The sequence below is a fragment of the Diadema antillarum genome, unplaced genomic scaffold, assembly GCF_040938485.1.
Source record: "Diadema antillarum isolate AM-2024a unplaced genomic scaffold, OU_Dant_1.0 seq00001151_RagTag, whole genome shotgun sequence".
In the NCBI taxonomy this organism is placed as follows: Eukaryota; Metazoa; Echinodermata; class Echinoidea; order Diadematoida; family Diadematidae; genus Diadema; species Diadema antillarum.
Genome location: NW_027271962.1, coordinates 427,613 through 452,218, shown reverse-complemented (window position 1 = coordinate 452,218; position 24,606 = coordinate 427,613). Strand labels below are relative to the sequence as shown.

Below are 24,606 nucleotides of genomic sequence, written 5' to 3'. Positions count from 1 at the left end.
TTTTTGAAAATACTTTCTGTTCAATCCTATCTGCCTCAGAACAATCTACTATGATGAAATGCTACAGTAATAGCGACCAGCGTCACCTACCACTTGGCATGAAAAGTTAGTTTGCATGCAGGTACTTGCAAGTCACTAGACCATTACAGTATTACATGTGACCATGTAAACACATTGTATGCAAAATTTATAATGCATGAATATAATTTTTTTCAAGTTTTAGATGTTAACTTGTCAACAGTGTATGATATTGCCTGTAATTCCAGAAATATGAATTATGTCTCAATCTCAGTAAATCTCAATCTCAATCGCAGGTTTCAAAATAATTCTTCAGTTCTTCTTTGATAAATACTAAATCATGCATTTTTACATTTCTTCCTTTTTTCAAAAGAATATAAAAATATGGATTCCCCCCCCCCCCAAAAAAAGAGAAGCAAACAACCCCCCCCCCCCCTCACAATACACAGCTAAACTGATATCAACTTTTAGGAAGTTTTGCTCTCCTTCATATGACATCAAATTTGTTGCAATCCAATGTCTCTATCAAATTTTATGTTTGAAATGTTACATTCAATAAAAATGGCGGCCCTATTGGACCGCATCTGTACTTTGGAGGTTTTGCAACAAATCTACTGAGGTGTACTTACGGAACATTGCTTAGTATGCTTGATATTATGTATGGTTTTGTTTATAGAGAGAGTGGAACTCGAAAAGTATGCACGATCTTGGATTTGACCCTCTGTGACGTCTTTGGGAACAGATGCGTGCAAATACATATTATGTAAAATGGGATTTCAAGTTTGAGACATTATAACTCCTGAACCAAATACAATACTGACCTCCAAATATTGATTATATGGGAGAGATTTTAATTTCTGCATGGTTTTCATAAACATTTTTAATCTAATTTTTTGTAACTTTTTAAAGAAATATTCATGGTGCATTCTGAAAAATATCTCCATAAAAACCTAAGATGGTTTGAAATAGCATTAAAATGTTCAGAATATATAAAAACCATATGAAAAGACACCAAAACAGACAAAATTGTATAAAAATCGAAATAATACATTTACTTTGGCGCAATACACTATGTCAGCTTTGATGGCCTGCAATCTTGAATTTTTTGAGTGATTGATCCAAATTTTGTTTTAAACTTTCTATAGCAAGGTTATTTCAAGCTTCTACCTCTATTTGAAAGATATTTTTTGCTTCATCTCATCTGCTTCAGATCTACTTTGAAATAATAGCAATCAGCGTCACCTGAGCTACCACTTGGTATGAAAAGTTAGTTTGCAGGCACAAACCCTTGTTTGTCAAAGAAGAAGTCTGCGTTTGCCAAGACTACTACACGCACCACTGGCACTGCTACAAGCGCCAGTGCCAGTGGTGCGTGTAGTAGTCTTGGCGCGCACAGGCTTGTTTTACGACCAACAAAGTCTTGTCACAACTAAAGTGGCCATTCTTACATAGTGAGTTTTCAAGTTTGAGACATTATAACTCCTGAACCAAAAATGGTACTGACCCCTAATTTTCTCCAAATATTAATTATATGTCAAACAAAATTCCTGAGATGTTTCAAGATAATCCTTCAGTCTTTCTCTGATTTATGCTGAATCAAGCATTTTCATGATTTTCCTTTTTTCAGAAAAATATCAAAAAATGAGTGTTTTTTCCTTAAAATCTCAATCCAATTATCACAATGATCCACAAAAAATGGTATCAACTTGTAGACAATTTTATTCTCTTTCATATGACATCACATTTGTTGAAATTTGATGTTTCTATCAAATTCTATCATTTAAATAACAAATTCAGTAAATATGGCGGCCATCTTGGACGCCATCTTGGATTTGGAGGCTTTCGCAACAAATTTTTTGAGGTAGACCAGTGGAATGTTGTTTGTTACAATAAAAACTTGAAAATAAGCATGGTCTACTTAGTTTGTAGAGAGAGTGCAACTCATTCCTTAAGTAAGCGACTTTTTGGGGTTTGGCCCTCCGGTTAATTGGGAATAGTTCAGGAAAGAAATATAGAAGGGAGGAATCCGAAACACGCATATTCCGTGTGCTTATACGTCATGTTTATTGATATGCTGCGGCTAAGGGCCTATTGGAGGTCGTTATACCTTTCGTTTGGTGTACGATTTCTTTCGTTTCATATCACTTTATTTGTTCCTTTCATATTCTGAAATATTTAAAGGTAATCTTTCAATTGCCTCGCACTGTGTATATATACATGCATTTTCGTAACGGCGATTTCGCGCTTTGCTGCAGTATTTCGAAGGGTGTTTGATGCCAGCCGCTTCGGTGTGCTCTGTGGTAATGTTTATGTGGTTGTCAGGGAGGTTGTTGATACTTTGTCTGTTGACATTTATTTTCGTACAGGCATGGGCGGATCCAGGAATTCTGTACAGGAGGGGGGAGGGGCGCAACTAATATTTCTGGTGCCACTTCCGGGTTTCACTTCTATTTTTTTTTCCACGATAAATAAAGGGGGCGTGCGCCTCATGCGCCCCCTCTGGATCTGCCACTGTTACGTGTTTATCTCGAGTGATGGTGATCGTGTTTCTAAATGTTTATAAAAAAAAGGACAAAATTATCCGAGTGATGCCTGATGATAGTGCAAGTGATGATAATCAACGATGCTGATGTAAAAGACGGCTTGCTGTGGATGCTGAGCGTACGTGCCCTTCGTTTATTTAAATAAGTTTTCCCTCTTTTACTCTTCTTTCCCCTCCCAAGAACGATAAAAAAAGAAAATACCTACACCTCACAACAAAAGGAACCACGTGTGAACAACCATCGTTAAGTTCAATCGAAATGTTCATTATTAGCAAAGAATAAGGGGAAAACACGAGTGACGGAAAATGATAGAAGCGACGAGATAGTCTTCTTGTGTATAATGCGGTCTCTTGGGATTTAGTCCAGTCAAAATATGAAATGACCCACAACTAATTGCAACAGAAACGATTCCACTTGCATTTGACCCGGAAGAGCTTTCAAAACAACATATTAAAAGTTCCCTAAAATTCGAGTGGTGGATCAGTGTCTCATTTGCATAAATTCAAAATGGCCGCCATACAACCTATTTATGCCTATATCTCGAGATATATAACCCACAAAGTAAATTCCGGTGTCTAAACCTATGTTTTTAGGTCAAGGAATACAAATATGTTATCTTTAGCAACTTTCAAGCATCCCTTTATATAGTTTTTGCATATATTTGCATATAATTACATACAAAATGGCCGCTATATTGCCTGTGCAAGCCCGTATCTTCGTATATCAGTAATGTAGTACACTCAGGAATAAGTCGCTATATATCTGGACATAAAACCCGCAGAAAATAGATTCTGGTGTCTAAACCTATGTTTTTTAGGTCAGGGAATACAATTATGATGTAAACAGTAACTTTCAAGCTTCCCTTTATACATTTTCTGCATATATTTCCATTTAATTAAATGCAATTGGCCGCCATAGTGCCTCTACAGGCTTATATCTCTATCTGTGAAAGGTACCCAGTGATGGCGTCTGTGGTCTTAATCTTACTGCTGAGAATCACTGATGTACAGTAGAATACGTTCCACTCATAAATAATTACCTATATTTCACTAAAAATTTGCATAGCTGTTAAATTTATGCATAAATCTGTTTAAATGTTTATCGTGAATATAATTTCAGATACGAATACGAGCCACAGAACGTTAATTGTGCATCCAATATTTACAGAACGTAATTTCTACATCCAATATTTCAAGGGCAAATTGTTAGAATTCCATTCACAACCTTAATGATTATCCTTACACCCAGTTGTATATTCTTGCATTGATTGAAAGTATTGTATTACATTAAACTCACATTTTCTTCAGATAAAGCCTCAGAACAGAAATCAACTGTAAGTAGCATCGAATAGAACATATCTTTTGAGTATTTAACTGTAATCTCAACTTAGCTCTCAAGTGTGCTCAATAGGTATACACACAACAGCAAAGTCTCAAATTATGTAGTACAACGTAGGATTCGTTAAAAAACAAAATTATGATTGCATGATATTTAATGTATTATAACGTGTAATTTGCCCTCATGTTTACTGCTTATACTTGTGTCTATGTTGCAATACTTTTCTTTCTTTTTTTTGGGGGGGGGGGCAAGGGGGGGGGGGGGGAGGGGGAAAGTCATCAAGATCATCATTATCCATAAGCTACTCTACAAAAGTTTCATGAGTTTGGACATTTGTTTAGAGGATGTTCTTGTCATATCATCTCACATAGCTTTCAAAGTGTGCTTAAGGTGTAACCACACAAAAATTGGTCTTAAATCATTCAGCAGATTTTTTCAAACATCTTTTTCCTTGACTGCGATGATTTGCATCCATGTTTAGTCGATACTTGTGTCTTTTGTTGCAAAACTTTTGGCAAAGGCATGTTTATCAATGACCAACATATGACCGTGATAATTTGTATGGAAGTGGATTTTGTCATATTTTTGCGCGGTTTCACCCAATGACTTACAGAAAACAGCCAGATACAAAAAAAAAAGAAAAGAAAAAGGAAATGTTTAGCATTTCTATTCCTAGTACTCTGGATTCATCAGTCGATCAATACAAACAGCATCCTTCTCATTGGCTTCAAGCTCATAAAACGCTTATAAATTGTGATAAGTGTTACTTTTACCATTTTTCGTGTTGTATCTGCACCTTTATTAAAAGAAATGTTTCCCATTGCATTGAGGTTTCGCACTAATAACATTTTTATCAACACACAATTTTTTTTCGGAAATGCGAGCAGCATGAAGGCTGAATTCAATTTTGCAGGCGAAAAAGCAGTCAGAAGTCAGATAAAGAACAAAATACATAACATCATTTTCTGTTCCTAACACTTCCAAAAGGTCCCTTCCCTCCACTTCATCAGCAGCTTTTCTTTGAGTTAAACAGTGGAAGGGAAATTGTAAAATCATTGGAATTGGGACAATTTGAGGAAGAAGTTTAATCAAGAATATATTCTGATCACTACAGACAAAGCTGCAGCTATTAAGGAACTCCTGAAGGAAGTCTGATGCAACAGCAAGACAGGCTGTCAGCAACTGGTAGTGTATAGTTGCAGGGCAAACAGATTTGACTGCACACAACCCATATTAGTGGCAGATGCGGGTCATTATAGACCAGACACTTGTAATGTTGTATTTCTAGAATATATGAGGAGTCAGATGATGCTGTTCTAATTGGTGACTAGGAATAAATAGCATTATTGAAAGACATCAACACAGTTTACAACAAATGTGAGACTTACCACTCTTCTTTTCGACAGTATGAAATGAAGCCAGGATCCTGTTTGCTTTAAATTAATCAACTGCAATTTCACACTATCCTAGTCCAGAGTTTGTGGTAAACGCATAGAACACTTTGAGTGTAAGCGAGTTTACATGTTTTACACCTTTATCATTGATCTATATTTTCAGAGATCACATTACATACCTTAAGTATCTGTATTATCGCAAGCCAGAAAATGAAAATGATGTACTTGAAATGGAAGAAAGTTTTCTTGAAATCCAATGACTTTGATTCATTAGATTTTAAATTCATCTTAGCCAAAGGTTCAAGACAGCAAAAAAGGTTTAAGCTAATATTGCAAATAGCCACAGTTTATCTTCTGGCGTCCGTCGACAGTCATGCATGCATTTTCAAAAAACTTTTTCAGATTCTCTTTTAAGACCCCATGTAATGACAGATTTTCAACAAACTAGGCAAGTAGCATCCCAAGGATGACAGACCATCAAGTTGTCCAAATAGCCACCATGTCCAAACGGTCCCAGAACCCCCAAATTAAGGAATCTATCGTTAAAAAGAAAATCACACACACACCCACACACACCCACACAAAATAGAACCAGTTACAACAGAGCTAATAGGTACAAAGTACAAAGATTAATATCTTGGAGAATGCATAGTTTATCTTCTTTTCGAAATATTACACATTATAATATAATATTATATATATATATATATATATATATATATATTTGTAGTCCGCGTGTTGGTACCAGTACAGAAAAGATTACGAAGTAGGGTGGTAATGCATTTCAGTCCAACAGTGCTATTTAGTCAGACCAATTTTCGACGAATACATTCGTCTTTCTTCAGAACTGCCATTGTCGACCTTCAGGAAGACAAATGTATTCGTCGAAAATTTGGTCTGAATAGATAGCACTGTTGGACTGAAATGCATTACCAGCCTACTTCGTCATTATATAATATATAAATATATATATATATATATATATATATATATATATATATACATTTCTTTTTTTTACCTGTGGGCACTAGTGTCCCCCTCTCTATCTAGAGTTGCTGCTTTTATAAAACCAGAAGAGCATTGAGTAAATACATCAGTGAGTGTCTTAGCATACTTTCAAGATTATTGTGGCAGATGCAGGGGTGACCTCCTTGGGGCTAGTGCCAAATAGGGACCAATCTTCACTCTTTCATCTTCAAAAAAACCTGGTAGAATATTGGTAACCCCCCCCCCCCCCCCCTGGCCACAGGATGCCCAAAGGCACCTCAAATCTGATCTAGGTGCTGCCGCCTTTGGGCTGGGACCAAATTATTGGAGGCCACTTTTGATCTTTGATCCTCCTTTTGAAAACGCATGGTAAAATTTACAACAAACTTAGTACTGTAGGTGCATTTATCGCTAGTGTCATGCATATATGGACATCATGCCTCCCTGGACCCTGGAGGTCCCTAAAGGATTCCAGATATGGCCCTACAGGTTCCCAAAGTCTTCCAAGTTCCTTTCTCCCAAGTAATAGTCTGTAAACATGCAAGGAAGGGGAACTTGAGATACTCGGATGAGGGCTGGACCCCTGGGTCTTTTATTCAGAAAGTGAGTGAGTGACATGGTACCCTGATATGACAAGATCGTCATCTAATGTCCAAACTCATGAAACTTTTGTAGAGTAGCTTATGGATATAAGCTACTCTTAATTTGAATAGATTTATGTATAAATATATGCAAATTCTTCGTGAAATATTGGTAATTATTCCTGAGTGGAACATATTCTACATCAGTGATTCTCAGCAGTAAAATTAAGACCACAGACACCATCACTGGGTACCTTTTACAGATAGAGATATGAGCCTGTAGAGGCATTGTGGCGTCCATTTTGCATTTAATTAAATGGAAATATATGCAGAAAATGTATAAAGGGAAGCTTGAAAGTTACTGCTTATATGATAATTGTATTCCTTGACCTAAAACAACAAAGGTTCAGACACCGGAATCTATTTTCTGCGGGTTTTATGTCCAGATATATAGCGACTTATTCCTGAGTGTACTACATTACTGATATACGAAGATACGGGCTTTGCACAGGCAATATGGCGGTCATTTTGTATGTAATTATATGCAAATATATGCAAAAACTATATAAAGGGATGCTTGAAAGTTGCTAAAGATAACATATTTGTATTCCTTGACCTAAAATACATAGGTTTAGACACCGGAATTTACTTTCTGTAGGTTATGTATCCTGAGATATAGGCAAAAATAGGTTGCATGGCGGCCATTTTGAATTTATGCAAATTAGACACTGATCCACCACTCGAATTTTAGGGAACTTTTAATATGTTATTTTAATAGCTCTTCCGGGTCAAATGCAAGTGGAACCGTTTCTGTTGCAATTAGTTGTGGGTTAACCCACTTTTTGTCGTATTTTGACTGGACTAATTGGAAAAACCCCACCCTCTCCCTTTGTGGAAATTTCCACAAAACCAGGTGCGTGCCAGACCCCAGGTGCCAGACGAAAGAATGCGCGCATTTGGTGTAGTATATCGATCGAAGAACTCGCGGGTGAGTTGAGTTAAAGGAATCATTGCAAAGATGTTCTGATGTTCTGGTTCCCGAACTGTAAAAAGGAATTGATTAATCACTCAAAAATGCAATCACAGATTTATATGAAAAGTCTCATATGCCTAGACAAATTCACTGAGATGTCCTATGTGATGCAGCCACCACCCGATTAAACGGCAAAATCATGACAATAAAATTTCACGCTCATCAAAACTGCCTATTACTTTTCATATGAATTTTGGTTATCAACACTCGTTCGTGGATTTGTTTGTTTGCATGTTTTGTGTGTATTATTCCTCGATCCTGAAAGACGTAATAATTATTCGCATCGAACGTAAACTGTTTACCGTCACTAAGCCTATGGCGCATTCGATCCATTCAACTTGCAGTAACCTTTAAGGCAGTACAACTGTAAGTAGCACATGGTGCATTCTTTTGAACCACGTGTTTCGCATATCGGCACATCCAAACACATTAGCGATCGTCCTTATGGCAAACTTTCCGATTACAGTCAGGGGAGAAGAAATCGTAATACTGTACATGTACTTACGAAAGTGATTATGCTTAAGATCAAATAAAATGAAGAAGTTTGAAAACAACTTGGCAACACTCAATCAAGTTTTGCATTCTCTCACACAAAAGCTCTCTTGAGAAAATGAAAGCATTCCCTCTCCCCTGCTAGATAATGGAAGTTTTCATTACTAGCCCAGCAAGTTTTGGGAGTGTACATGAATATTTTTAGGATAGAGTCAAAAGGGACCTAAGTTTTCGATCATAGCAGAATCTTCGTCAGAAGCAAAATGGCAAATAGGCAGAAAAAGCAACCACACACATGTAAAGCGACTTCACACAACAAGAACAGTCAGGAACAGGCGAGGGACAAGGAACAAAGAAAACAAAAGGAGAGGGTAGGATGTCATGGGCAAGGAGCCCAACAGGTAAAGGGAGGGGGATTAGAGCAGGAGGATGGACAGACAAAAGGCAGGGGAAGGTTAGTAATGGTCGTGAGGGCCAGGGGGCAACCATTGAAGGAAAAGGATGAATATGGAGGCAACATCAAACAAGATAAGGAACAACAGAGAGACAAAGAAAGGTAAAGAGTGAAATAGCAACAGCAAAGGGGGGGGGGGGGGGTGAGCAAACAGCAAGCCCTAGAAAGGATCTGTACAAGCACCAAGAGGAGGCAACAAATTGAAAGTTAGAGTCAATCAACAAATGCAATTAACCATATCAAAGTATGGTAATATTAATACAGCAATAATGATGATATTGACAAAACAAATTAGAATAATCATTAAAGCACATAAAAAAAGGGGGGACACAAAGTCCATGGGAGAGAAAATGTATACTTGCAAAGCAAGTATCAATAGGCAAATTAAATACGTTTCAAAGAGCTGGTTCATATGAAATCACCTTTGATTTATGATTTTACAAACAAGAATTTTCATCGCTTACTTATTTCTTTTATTACTTTAGTAATGTCATGATATTTCATGATGGTATGTGTTCTGTCTTTACATGGCAAGATAGGGTTTTTTTTTCCATCCAGGGTCAAAAGAAGAAAGTGATAGAAAGATAACTGAAAGGATAGAATGGAACACCTACTCAGCAGGCAACACTAAAACAGCCCCCAGGGCCAGGCCATGTCGTCAGTGTCACTCTCGTCTTAGATCATTACAGGCCTACATTGTACATGTATAGGCTACTCGTTTCGTACTCGTCATCGCCAACGTCATGATGGTCGGTCACACGAAATAAATTGCATCATCATAAGAGCTCTTATATCAACACCACTAGATAGTGTAGATTCATTATCATTATCACTATCATTCCAGTCGATCTCATCCACCGCGAAACCCTCAAAATCATCGTGGTTAATACTCTCACAAAACACATCTGTAAACGATTCAGACATCGCAGACCTAGCTACACATCTTGCACACAAAAATGAAATGGAGGTGAAAACTACGATGAATACACAAAAAATATCGACGATGGCATTTTACCGTAGCAGAAAATACACAGAGTATCTTGGACCGGGAAAAAAAATGGATGTGGAAAACTACGATGAGGAAAACTAGGGTGAAAACCCGATGCGTGAAGACGAACGATGAAGACACTTTACGGTAAAAATACTTACACGGAAACAAACGAGTGGGTACGATATTCTCGCACACACGAAGATAATCGACACATCGTTCAATCGAAAAACTCAACAAACACTCGAACAAAAACTCACCCCAAATTGTGGCAAACACGGTAATCACTTAATAAAAATGAGAAAAAATACTCTCTAAAGTATGATTGTACTCTGAAAAGAAAGGGATACAATGATACGAAAGCAAAAGAGAGAAAATGAGAGAAATGGACGGGAAACCTAGAGAACTTCGACGAAAGAAGAGCTAGCAATTCGCGATTAGAGCTAACTTTCCTGTGTGTGTGTGATCGCGTGTAAAGGGTTGAAAGCGTTGAAAGCGCTGAAAGCGTTGAATGCGTCCACAGCTTCGGAAAAGCGTTCGGGGATTTCGTTGAATTCGTTGAATTCGTCCAAAATCCGTCCATGAAGTCGGGACGCAAAAAGCGTTGAAAACGTCCCCGACGAAATCAACAACGAAAAAAGCGTTGGGACGAAATTTGGACGCACTTTCGTCGGGCGTTTTCTATTGCGCGTACTGTAGATACCCAAGATGGCGTCTAACGAAGTAGTTGTTATTTTATGAAATAATGTATGTGACATGAACTAAACATGTGCAAAATATGATGGTGATAGCAGCTGTTTTTCCTGAGTTATTGCAAAGAAAGTTGCAGAAAGAAAGAAATATCTCAATACATAGAAGATAAGCTTAAATTTCAACTACGTTTTTTGACATGATGTCGACATCGTATGAAAAAACAAAGGTCACACTGACGATAGCCCAAAGTCTCAGCTACAACATATTAAAATCTGGGAGAAATTCACCGAAGCATAAGTGAGCTAGTGCTCGAAAAAGATAGTCGTGTCAATTTTCATTTCCAGAAAAACTGCACTCCCATAGAGATAACACGTAAACTGGTCAAATTTGACAAGGTCACTTTCAATCCATTTTTACGAGGTGATGCCGTCATCCAATCAAAAATTTATGACAAATATGAAAGAACATTAAATTAGCTACAACGTACTGAAATTTGGGTGTAAATCGGCCAAGGATAAGTGAGATATGCTCGAGTGAACTTGAAATTTGATGACGTCATTTAGAAAATTTACTTTTTTAAATTCATTAAGAAATTTGATATCTTTTAATCATTTTGCCAGCATCGCCAACCCATGAAATGACATAACAACTCATCAGCTTTCAGAATATGTAAAGAAAATGGGGGGTCACCGTCCATCCTGACGAGTGAAATCGGATTTAAAATTGGCATTTTTTTGTCGTAGTTGCACTGTATATCGCCATTGACGGGCGCGTGGAATTTCAACTTTGACGGGCCCGTATGACGTCATATTGAGTCGGATTGACTTGAAACTTACTAGAATTATTCCTTGACGCTTCAGACATTTGATACGCGTGAAAAACATGAAATTTCTATTGCATATGAGCTGTGCATGTGTATATGCGCGCACGTGTACGCGTCCATAAAATTTTTTCAATTTTTCAAAAATGCTCCAAATGATCTGAAACGTGTGCAAAAAACAATTTGAGCTCGATTGGAGCATGTCAACATTTTAACGTGCGCGTACGCGCACGTTTTAAGTGCAAGTGAATTCAGCGAAGTCAGTGGAATTGTGCACAGTGTAATCTGTCCGTCCTGTGAGCAGGGCAAGGACTTCGATGAGGAATTTGTACCTGACGAAGCTCAGCAGTAGCGAGCGAAACGTCGTACAGCAACATCTTGCCTCTGATTTCTTCACGAGACAAACAAATATCTTTACCCCTAACTAAAACCCTATTTTACTTAAAGGTACTGTTAACCTTTTGTAATAGGGAGCAGTAATTTCAATAATGTTCAAGATATCACATTTAATTCATATGTGTAGGTCAATTGTATCACAAAACATCCTACCATGCAAAAATTCTGCAATAAAGCCTAAATTATTAGGAGATAACACTACTTTTCTCAATAAACCATAACTGTAGACAGTTTAATCTGGATACACTTTTATACTTCTTGTTCACATTTTGTATGTGTAACAATATTTAGCATTGATTATACTGATTAAACTTTTTACACTGGTTGTTTCTATCCCTAACTCGCATTTCAGAACTATTTTGAAGCACTAAAGCTGGGTTTTTGTTTCATCAGCAAATGGTGAATTATGCCTTTAAATGAATAATCGATAGACAATTGTACATATAACAGTAATCTGATGTGAAGGATAGTGATTTTTCTAGCCATATTGTATTTCATAACCATGCAGATCAGTGGGAGAGTTCATTAGCATGCAGATCGGTGGAGACTTAGGAGGTGATTTTAGAATATTGCCTGATACAATGAAAAGATTTACATGAAAACATGAAACTCTAGAATACTATTGTTTTTAAATTAACATCAGGTTTTGCTGAAGTTTTTACAAATCTGATGTCAACTTACATGTATAAATAAATGTGGAGGAAATCACACTGTAATGTAATAAATCTGGATGTTAAGACTGTTTACATTTTACTTCCTTCTTCCTTGTACCAACCTCCCCCCGCCTTTTACATACTGCTTCATGTACAGTATGTATCATGATATTGGTGAACATTTTCCAGTAGTGTTGATACCTTAAGAAAGTAGTAAATAAAATTGCCCATCTTTTTTTTCAGTATTTGAAAGCCTGAAGTCAGAGGTAAAGGAGCTGTGGCAAGCCTGGGAGACCACATCAACTAATGCTAATGAGTGAGTTTTGTATGTCAGGTCTTACAAAATTTGTTGCAATAATATATTTTTGTTGGAAAAGAGGTTTGCTGTAACGCCATGTGCATGTAGTCCTTGCAGGGACCATTGCTGGCAGAAGGAGAGCCTAGAAGCAGAGAGTTGAGGAGGGAAGCAACATAAGGAGAGTGTAAAGAAGGCAAATAGTGGCACTTGAAAATCAAATAAAAGGTTCAGAAATCATTGAGATTGTAGAGTAAGAGAAAGAAAAGAAAAACAATGAAAGCTCAGAAAGTGAAGGAGAGGGGGTTGAGTGGATCCTTGAAGGATTGCTGCATGGGAGAGAAAAAATAAAAGTTCATACAGTCCTGAAAAGGTTCTTGTAGAAAATAGGGAATGGGAGAGAATATAAAGTTAAAGTGTAGTCCTGAGGGGGAGAAAGCACTAGTTGAGAAATAACCCTGTAAAAGCAACTGTAAGATAGTGAGGTGGTCCTGAGAAGGTCTGTTGGGTTGTAAGCAAGAGATATGTGGAGGAGAATCAAACTATAGTATAAGAGAAAGAAGTGGAATGAAAACGACCGAGCAAGAGATCTAGAATAACTATTAAAGATACTGTAAAACATGATATATTCGCGGCATGAAATTTTCGCGAATTGGAGCTGACAGCCTTTTTCGTGGCATGAAAATTTCGCGAAGTGCCACTGGCGTTCAATGCATATAGTGTAAACAAGAACTTTCACGTGCAATTTAATTTCGTGAATCTTGGCGCTCGCGAAATTCGCGAAATTAAAGTGCACGCGAAAATTCCTCGTTTTACAGTACTCAAAGATTGACTGTCCTTCGTCAGAAGTGAGGTGTAACCTGAGAGAGTTTTGAGAAGTGAACAGAAAGTGTATGAAAGTCATGTGACAAACTTCACATTTTTTCAGTGGTGAGCATTCACATTAAGAAATCATGGCATAAAAAGGCTTTCAATTTTTTGACAAAGTTTTTTTTTTGAGGGGGGGGGGGTTGGGGTGTTGTTAATTTGCTTCTATAAAGCAGCTTTCAACAAAACTTCACCAAATGTCCAAATTTGCAAGATTTCACTTGCAATGCTGTGAATGGCACTAAAATTCTACCTTGAGTCATGGAGCTGCTTGGTTCCATGATTGAATGGATGTAGTCATGTGTTAATTCTACTGTATATGTCAAAATTCATGTACATTGTAAGGTAAAGGATTTTCTCCGGTCCCTTTAGATTCGACACAGGCTAGGATGACTGTATTTTGCAAGCTGGATGTGTAGTTGAGGGTTGTGAAATAACAGCACTGTGTTCTCTTCTGTCTGCCTAGGCTTATGCAGTATGTCCCCAAAAGATTACAATCAGATTTTCACATTGATAACTTTCAACATTATTTAACAATTGGAATGATATTTCAGGCAATGAAACTATAACTTCTTGCCTACATTTACAGAAAACCCCATTCAAAATGGTTAAGTGGTCAAAGAGAATTATGGATCCTTGTAAAGCATGTAATGGGTCTGTTTCTTCCAAGTTCAGCACTTGGATGCTCTTGGAACTGTGAACACAATGTACAAAACTGTAAGGGAAGAGATTCCTGACATGTTCTAAGAAGATCCTCATTTCTTTTTGACCCCTGAAGCAAATTGGCTGGGTTTTCTGTAAGACATAGGGGATGCAATAAGTTTCAATTTCATACCTTGAATTGCATTTGGATTGATTTGCTCTTTTAAAAGTTATGTTTGCAGAAAGTCCAATGACAGAGTAGAAGTGTTTTGTTTATTTCTTTCAAATAAATGAGTTTGGTTTGTAAAGAATAAGATAATTAAAGATTAGCTATAATCTTTAAGCCATGCTGATTATTGTTTGTTTGTATTTTTTTTCTTTTTTATTTACAAATCATTCTGTGGAAAGGAATGCGCAAGTGGCCTTGAAGGAGAAAAGCAGATGCCGGCAGTACAAGAGGGAGAACCAGATGCTACGAGCAAAAATTGCACAGCTCCAGGCAGCAAGGTACAATATTAAAGAGAAGCACTCTGGCCTCAAATTTGCCAACAGCTAGAGGTTGTTGTGGCCTATGATACCTTCCATTGGCAGTAGTGACCATCACATTTTTCCTTGATGCCTTCACACAAAGCCAAGTCCGCTTACAGGTTCTGGTAAATTTTGAGTGTTACAAAATGCCAAATACAGCCAGAAAAAAAAAATACAGACAATGTCAAGGAGATTTATCCCATTGCCAATATGAATGTGGTGGGTCCTGTACAAAGTTTAAGGAAATTGTGGAGTCTTTTAAGTACCACGGTAAGTGGTTGGGGCACAAGCCTTGACAGTTAAAACATTTGAGTGTTTCCTCTCATTCCAGGCTGTCATTGATAATAATGATAATAATATGAACACTTGTAATGCGCCGTTATCCATCATGAATAGATGCTCATGGCGCACAAAAGAGGGAGGCAGAAAGAAAATACCAGTGAAAAAGAGGTATGAGAAAAGGAATAAAGAAAATGTTTACGAAAAAGTTTGTGTAAATAACCCTTAGAAGTTGTTAGGCCTGTTAACCCATCTCCAAAGTTTGGATTTTACAATTTCCACCAGTCTCATCCGTTTTTGGTCTGCTTTAATACACTCCTCATGTTGGCACCAGCAAACATTAAGGAATTATGGATGCTTCCATTTAATAGCATCTATACATGTATGTTTTAGATTGTTTGGACTCCCCTCCTGGGAAGAGACACACAAAATATGACATTTGGAACCTCGAGCAAACCCCACAGACTCTAAAAAATTATAAATAAAATAAACTTCTGCCATTGTAAATAATAGATCTAATAATGTTTAAAATTTACATTTGTAAGTCAGAGTTAGAGGTCAAATTTCTGTTTTGAGTCAAAGTAAATTCCAAGATTAAAATATGAAAAGTGTATAATTATGTTTGTTACACCATGCATTTTTATCAAGTGTTAGTTGAGCATGTTATTCTCCTTTCCCATTGGATTCAACTTGCACAGAGTAGACTGGGGTAGAAAGGCAATACATATCTGCTGCACCATGACACTCCCGTCTCCAAGTTGGATGGTTTAAGATGGGTCTATGTCTTTTGAAGCTGAGGATCTCTCTTTCAAAATTTTACATTTCTGCATCTTTAGATAACTGTTTGTGTGTTTAGTGATGCAGGGTCACCTTTTTTCATGGCTTCGCCATGAAGTGTTGATGGAGGCATTATGCTTTTGGGTTGTCCATCTGTCCATCCATCCTTCCGTCATTGCTTCCATCCTTCTGTCTGTCCGTACAATGTAACCTAAAACCCATTTGAGATATCCTAATAAAACTTGGCATATGTAAGTATGTGTGTAAAAGTTGTGCCTATCAATTTTTGAGCGCACATGCTCATGCTAAAAGGTCAAAAGTCATGGTCAAATTCTGAAAATTCCACTATTTCCCCATTTCCCCAAGAAGGCTCTCCTCACTGCTAAATCTGAATACTTCAAGGAAAAGCTTTCAGACTGCACTCCTAAGTCTGCTTTTGGAATCATTAATTCTCTCCTCAACCGCAAGGACACTGTTTTACCAGCTCATGATTCACCAGTAGATTTGAGCAACCAGTTTGCATCCTTCTTTGCTAATAAGGTCAAAGATATTAGCTGTGACCTGAGTAACCAGTGCAGCAACTTGGTCTTGAACCCCATGTACGCAGATCAACAAACTCAACATGAATTTGATTTTTCTGAGGTAACTGCTATTGAACTTACACGGATAATCATGAAGAGTCCTTCTAAGACTTGCTGTCTTGATCCTTTACCTACATGGTTGCTGAAGAAGCATCTTCCGATTCTTGCTCCTTCGCTCACTGCTTTGGTAAATGTCTCTCTATCAACAGGAACCTTCCCAGACCCACTGAAGCAAGCTATTGTGATTCCAGTGATAAAGAAATCCTCATGTGACAAGGACATTCTCAAGAACTACAGACCAATTTCCAATATCGAGTTCAGATCCAAGATCATCGAACGTGTAGTCACATCTCAGCTTGTTCAGTACATGGACGAGTCTCATCTCTCCAAGTCCTTTCAGTCGGCCTATAAGAGTAACCATAGCTGTGAGACAGCCCTCCTCAAAGTCCAAGATGATATCCTTCGCAGCATTGACAAAAGGAAAGGGGTTATGCTGGTAATGCTTGACCTGTCAGCTGCGTTCGATACAATCGATCATGAAATTCTGCTCGATCGCTTACACAACACCTTTGGTATCAAAGGTTCAGCTCTACAGTGGATGGCTTCCTACCTCACAAACCGAAGGAGTCGTGTCTGCGTGTCTGGTCACTTGTCTAGGGAGTGTACTGGTACTTCAGTAGTTGGTATTCCACAAGGATCTGTAATTAGGCCCCTATTGTTCACCATGTATACCAGTCCTCTTGGAAATCTTCTACGTACTGAAAATGTTAAGTATCATATGTATGCAGATGACGTGCAAATCTATCTTGAGTTTGACCCCAGTGACCCTTCCAGTGTTGAACTCACTCTGAATGCACTGTCCAGATGTGTGGGTAAAGTGCAGGAATGGATGACTGTGAACAAGCTGAAACTCAATGAAGAGAAAACAGAGTTTCTTGTTCTTGCCTCCCAACGCCATCTTAAGCTTGTATAGGACATCAAACTTGCTCTTGGTACAATTCTCATCTCTGCATCTGATCATGTGCGCAATCTTGGAGTTATCTTTTCCTCTGATGCAAAGATGAGCATGCAGGTTTCACAGATCTGTAAGTTAGCTAACTACTACATCAGAAATCTGTGGAAGATCAGAAAATTTATTGATGCTTCTACTTGTCACGCAGCAGTCCGTGCATTGGTCTTATCGCGACTTGACTACTGTAATGCTCTTCTTGGCGGAATCAGTCAGGCTGATGCAGATCGCTTACAGAGAGTTCAGAATGCTGCCTCTAGACTAGTGTACCATGTTCGTTCACATTCTCATGCCACTCCTCTTGTACGTCAACTCCACTGGCTGCCAATCAAAGCAAGAATATCCTTCAAGCTTCTCCTGCTGGTCTACAAAGTAGTCAACAAAAGAGCTCCAGAGTACATTGAGGAGTGTCTGGTACGACACTCTCACTCTAGGCGCACTCATCTTTCATCATCCGTTATCTTTGCACAACCACACACACAAAAAAACTAGCCGGAGATGCAGCTTTCTCTTCTTGTGCTCCTAGGCTGTGGAATAAGCTCCCTCCTCTTCTCAAATCTTCACCCACACTCGATCATTTCAAACAAAACTTGAAGACTTATTTATTTTGATGTCCCTCTGTGTGCACTGGACTTATACTGTCACTGCCTGGCATTTTGTATATATTTTATCTCCTATGGCGACCAGGGATGACATGTCATAGCGCTTTGCATCCAGTGGAAAAGGCGCTCTATAAATGTCTACGATTATTATATCTGTGCTACTGTATGCCTGAAGGTGTTTTTTTTTTCCATGAAAGATTGTGTATACGGGCAAGTCCAAGATAAGGTCCCCTCAGAATGCAAAATTTCATCTTTGCTCAATATTGACGTGTTTGGTATCATTTTGAAGCTTATGAGTTGAAGTTTTGATTTCCACTTAGGAAAAAATGATATTATGTAAGTTTATGCAAATTTCAAGGGCTTCATTTGCATAAATGTGAAACACAGCGTTACGTATGGGACATTTATAAAAATTCATATTAATTCAAAGGAAAGCAAATGATATTTGATTAATATGTGGACATAAGAAGTTCATCAAATAGTTTAACTTGGTATAAAAATTTGGGGATTATGCAAATGATTATGCAAATTAGCTCGTGTCTTATCATGAGATGTCCCATACGTAACAAATTGAGGTCATTTTTTAAGGTTTTTTCTGAAATTGCTATGGATATTTTAATGCCCTTTTGGAAAGTTCTAATTTATTGTTTAGAGAAACTAAATACCATAGAAAAAAGAAAAAAACAGTACAAGAAATATATTCTATTAGGCATTAAAATAATGTTACGTATGGGACAAATGCGTTACGTATGGGACATCCTCATACATATTGCATGTGAATGCATGTAGCTAGCTGGGAAGGTCTCTCAGTACACAAATGGTCAATCATCCTGAAGAAAGCATCCCAACATTGTAGCTACTTTTTGAGTTTGAGACACTTGAAACAATGCATGTACTTGACTGAACAATTTTCAGAAAGGGGGAGGGGAAAATGGCAAAATACACAATGAAAAATCAGCATTAAAGGGATGGTATAGTTTTTGTAGAAATGGGGATTCAGTTTTCAACATTTAATGAGATGATTGGAAACCAATTATATGAATTACTAAAGAGCATACAATCCTAAGACTAGAGGAATTCAAAGTTTATGTGATGGAGATCCAATTTGAAATGGTTGTGATATATAGGGCCTATATACAAAAAAATATATAAAGTAAAATGATTCCTTTTTATTGCAAGTGATACACAAATTGTCCTTATTCAGTTTCAATAGTAGCCACGACAAAATTCATGGGTATACATACCGAGGTGTGACACGAATCAATGACCTGACTGCTAGACAGACATCATATATCTACTCGATCACTGGGGTTCCACGCAGCAGGTATTGCTTATTTATTAAAATTAATATTTCTTGTGTCAAGTCATTTTTTGTTGAAAGTAAATGGCAAACTGCCCTTCATCAATGGAAGTGAACACTTTAAACTATTCAATTTTTCAGTAGTAACTATCCTGATAAAAATAGGGCATACATACTCAGGTTGGTCATAAAAAATATAGAATATGATTAAATATGATTATGATGGTAAATATACAGGGAATATTGTTCCCTTGTCAATCTGGAACAGCATTTGAGTAATTTCAACTGATTCTACCTCAATAATTATGCAAAAATTTGTTTATGGGTATTTTGCAAAATTATTTTGCAAAATACCCATATAAACTTGGTTCTCCACACACTGTAAAACGAATGGGGGACAAAGGGCATGCGTACTCAGGTTGGTCATGAAAATATAAAAATATGATTGAATATGATTATGATGGTGAATATTCGAGGAATAATGTTTCCTTGACAATCTGGATCAGTATTTGAATAGTTTCAACTGATTTTACTACAATAATTATGCAAAATACCCATAAACATGGTTCTTCACACACTAACTGAATGGGGGACAAACTGTCCCATACGTAACTGTCCCATACGTAACACGTCATGTCTGTCTTTAATTAGAACCTGTAATTAGAGCTTTTTGCCTAATGACATGAAACTTACCTGTGATAATCTTGAGTGTTGTGACTTTCATCACAGTGAGTTACAAGTTATAGAATGAAATACTTTCAGAGAGTTTTGAGGTTGAAAAAAATGTTCAAAAAAACAAAAGTTTTCTGGTCCCATACGTAACGGCACATATTTTCTCTTCTAGACTATAACTGTCAAAGTCATTTTTCTCAATTTTTTACATGTTTATACTTCTCCTAGATATCAATCACCATGATGAAGTTCAATATGATCAAAGGCCATTAACACTATTTTTCAGGTCATAAAAGTCTCTGAATGTCCCATACGTAACGCGCGCATTATCTTGGACTTGCCCATACATGTATTACAAAATGAAGAGTCCCCAGGAAAATTTGGGGTCTTGGGGTCAAAGGTCAAGTAAATATGCTAAAATTTAACTTTTTCTCCACCTTTTTCTCCACATCTTGAAAATGGCTCAAGGTGTAACTTCATTAGTACCTAGTGCATATCCTGCCTGGCAGTGATTCTCTTGAATATTTTATGGTCAAAAGTCACGAGTCGGGTTAAAATGCTGAAATTCTATTTAATCCTCAAATTACATTTCTTCTCCACACATTGGATATTACTCAATGCATAAACTTAATCAAACTAGGTATGGATGCATTACTCCATAGGGAAAAGTTTTGGCATGGGGTCAAAGGTCAAGTGAAAATGTTGAAATATCACAATTTTTCCCATATTTTAAAAATAGCTCACAGTAGTCATGAAAATGGATGTTACCAGGTAGTGATTATTTGAAGAGTTTAGGGCTATGGAGTTCAAGGGCAAAGGTCAAGTGAAAATGCTGAAATTCCTGTATATTTGCTCTCATAAACAATTTAGCCATCCACCCAAATTAAACCTAGTTCAAGGAGAGTAAATACTCGGCATATTTGTGACGTTATTTCAATTTTTTTGCCAATTAAGTGAAACTGTCATCTCACAGATGTACTCTAGATATTGGCAGAGGCATACGAGTCACCATAGCGGCATTTCTAGTTTCTTGTTTTTTATCAGCAGCTGCTCTCACTAGTCTATCCTTAAAGGGAACTCAAACCCAAAGAGCAATGTGGATTGAGTGAAAGCAGCAACACTATAACACATCAGTGAAAGTTTGAAGAAAATGGACAATCAATGCAAAAGTTATGAATTTTTAAAGTTTTGGTGTTGGAACCGCTGGATGAGGAGACTACTAGAGGTTATGACGTATGAGTGGACAACAATATAAAGAAAATATAAAGAAAATTCCTCAAAAATTCACTTTTTCATGAAAATTACAAATTCCGTCAACTTGATAGTGACATATGTTAAGGGTAGCTATTATTCCCCCTGCTTTCTGAAAGCAGTTAGTCAAATGCTCTTTCATAATGATAGAAAAGTGAATTTTTGTTGAATTTCCTTATATTTTCTTTGTATTGTTGTCCACTCATACGTCATAACCTCTAGCAGTCTCCTCATCCGGTGGTTCCAACACCAAAACTTTAAAAATTCATAACTTTTGCATCGATTGTCTGATTTTCCTCAAACTTTCACTGATGTGTCCTACCAATGTTGCTGCTTTCACTCAATCCACATTGCTCTTTGGGTTTGCGTTCCCTTTAACAGGTACAAATATTCTTAACAGATAAACACATAGCAATTTGTAATTACTTGGTTGATACTCAACCCCAGGATTTCATTCAAACTTGGTATGGTGGTAGATGGTTTGTCATCCAAGTTTCTAATAATCTTTTGTGATGCATTCATTCATGTACATACAAGTAAGCTACCAAGCTACAGCATGTATACATTGCTTGTATTTGCTATGCAAGCCTAATTTTTTGCCAGAATTTAGTCGAAAATGATATGGAGTTATATCCTGCAGCAGTCTACTCATCTAACGTTTTTGGTGACCATGCTGACATTGTTCTAAGTCTTAGGTATCCCAGATAAACAATGAACACAGTACATTTGTATTGCATGACAATACTCGTTTGTTTGTTTGTGTGTGTGTGTGTGTGTGTGTGTGTGTGTATGAAAATCCCCAGTAGTTGAGGCATGTGCACATGTAACAGACTTTGGTTTCTCCTTTTCCTTCAGACTGAATACCTGCCAAATGGAGGAGTCCATTCCCAGATGCCCACCACAAGAAGGGGCAACTGGTAAAGTTATCTCTTTTCATTCTTGAAATTCATGTGTAAGATTTTTTTTTTTTTGATCCTTCTGGTAGGTATATAACATTGAGGGATAGTGTATGTGTGTATGATGTCTAAGGGTATGTTGAAAACACCAGACCAGATGTCATACTGCAGATTACAAGTGTGACATTTTAACATGTGACATAGTTTCTAGTCTGCTATTGTCCTGGATTTAACAAGACTTTAATAGCAATACTAATGATATACATCAGTCATTAACTTCGTATGTGAGACATTTTTGTAAGTATAGATATTGTTGATCAGAGACATGAAGGATCTGCATTTTCATAATCAATATCTTATCAGTTAATATAAACCTAGCAGTTGAGAAGAGGCATTTAATATCCTGGCTGTACTTTGTCTGATTTGGACTTTTTAGGTACGTTTCTCTTTTAATACATCTTCCTTTCATACAAAGTGGTTATTTTGTGTGAATATTTGATGGGGAAAAAAAGATCCCATTTAATGCTAAAACATAGTTCTCAGAAGGGCTCAGAATGCATCTTCCATCATTTGGAATTTGCTTGCAATATTTGAAGGGTCCACCAAGAGGCTTGTCTTGCTGACGTGATTTGCCTGGATGATAAGTTGGTTTTTAGTATTTTGGGATCATGAGTTTGAAGTAATAAAAGTTGGTGTACCGGACATTTATTCTTGCAGCGTCCTCCCTGTTCAACAATGAGTAGGATGAACATTACCAGTACCTGATGATTAAAACATGCCCTAGCTGTAGTATTGAATCGCATGCAGGTAACAGGTATCATGTTCAAAGCCCAAACAAAGTTCTTTCATACTTTCAGAACTGACGATCTTTGCTCTAATCTGTACACTTATGTATAAGAAATGTGTGAAAGAACACCATAATATTTACATGATTATCATCTGGTAATGATGAGAAATGTGAAATATGAACGAAAAAGTTCACTGAAAGTACCAGAGTTTCAGAGCTTACCCAATCGTGGTTGCTACAGAATGTTTTACAGTGATAACATCGATTACAATATATAGGGCCTTAGCAGTATCCATTGCTTGCGAAAGTGAATTGCTTGCAGTTTGTTCTGCATACCGATTTAATACTACTGCTTGGACAAGAATTGATCATCAGGAACTAGCAGCAGTCTACACACCCACTACTGAACAGGGGAGGGTGCTTCCAGAAATAAAGTTTGTGTACTGACTTTTATTGTTAAATTCACACTCTTTGATTCCAAAATACTACAAACAACTTTGATAACTTTGCAAATCATGCCAGTCAGACAAGTTTCTTGGTAGATCTGTCTCATAAATAGCAAAAAAAAATTCCAAATGGTTTAAGATGAATGTTAAGGTCCCACCAAGTACTATGTTTTGGCTTGAACTATTGTCTCATCCAATTAATGTGATAAAAATAATGTGCCTTGAAAGTGTTACCTGATATTGCCCCATTACGGCCATGTTCCTATTATATAGATATATATCCAATGCTCGATTATGTGGGGGCAACTATACATGTATCTGAAGAATGTCTAGTTTTTCAACATTTCAGAAAGGGAATATCAGACTTCAGAGGCACGCTGAGACATATAATGCAACCAAAATCAAAAGCAGCTGTAGGTGACACCTGTACAGTGCCATGGTAGGGCAGTAAATATGCTAAATTGATAGCCATTTTCCCCATCTCATTTTGCCATCTAGTAGATTTATCTTCCATCAGGAGTACAATCAATTTTGATAGATAAAAACATTACTTTGATGAAAGTAAATTAGCAGACACTTCTCTTTTTTCTTTTTATGCCTCCGCCACGAAGTGGTGCCGGAGGCATTATGTTTTCGGGTTGTCCGTCCGTCAGTCCGTCCGTCCGTCCGTCCGTCCGTCCGTCCGTCCGTAATGAATTTTGTGGACAGGGTAACTATCAAAACCTTTTGAGGTATCCTAATGAAACTTGGCATGTATGTGTATTAGGAGGTGAAGATGTGCCTATCAACTTTTGGGTGCACATGCTTAAGGTCAAAGGTCAAGGTCAAATGCTTAAAATTTCACTTTTTCCCCCATATCTATGCAATGCCTGAAGATATTTTCTTGAAACTTAGTGTATACATGTATTACCCAATTAAGATTCTCTGGTGAAAGTTTGGGGTCATGAGGTCAAAAGGTCAAAGGTCAAAAGGTCAAGTAAAATGTTAAAATTGCACTTTTTTCTCTGTATCTTGGAAATTGTTCAAGGTATCTTTATGGAACAAAGTATATATGCATGTACTGACTGGCAGTGGTTATCTAGGGAATTTAGGGTTCATGTGTTCAAAGGTCAGGGGTCAAAGGTCAAGGGCAATACTTCAAAATTTTACTATTTTTCTTATATTTATGTAATGCCAGCAGGATTATTTTTTTTTTTAAACTTGATGTATGCATGTATAACCCACTAGAGATTCTCTGGGATTTTCTTTTTTTTTTGCCAAGAAGGTCAAAGGTCAAAAGGTCAA

General features: G+C 37.2%; 1 protein-coding gene across 1 annotated transcript in view; it reads left to right on the top strand.

The window, feature by feature from the left end:
• Positions 1 to 24,606, top strand: part of LOC139744264 (uncharacterized) — a 42,583-nt gene that overhangs the window by 7,841 nt on the left and 10,136 nt on the right. The window contains exons 2-4 of the mRNA XM_071654709.1: positions 12,634 to 12,706; positions 14,603 to 14,701; positions 22,049 to 22,110. Of these exons, the coding sequence (XP_071510810.1) occupies positions 12,634 to 12,706; positions 14,603 to 14,701; positions 22,049 to 22,110 (234 nt within the window). The remainder of the gene's footprint in view (positions 1 to 12,633; positions 12,707 to 14,602; positions 14,702 to 22,048; positions 22,111 to 24,606) is intronic.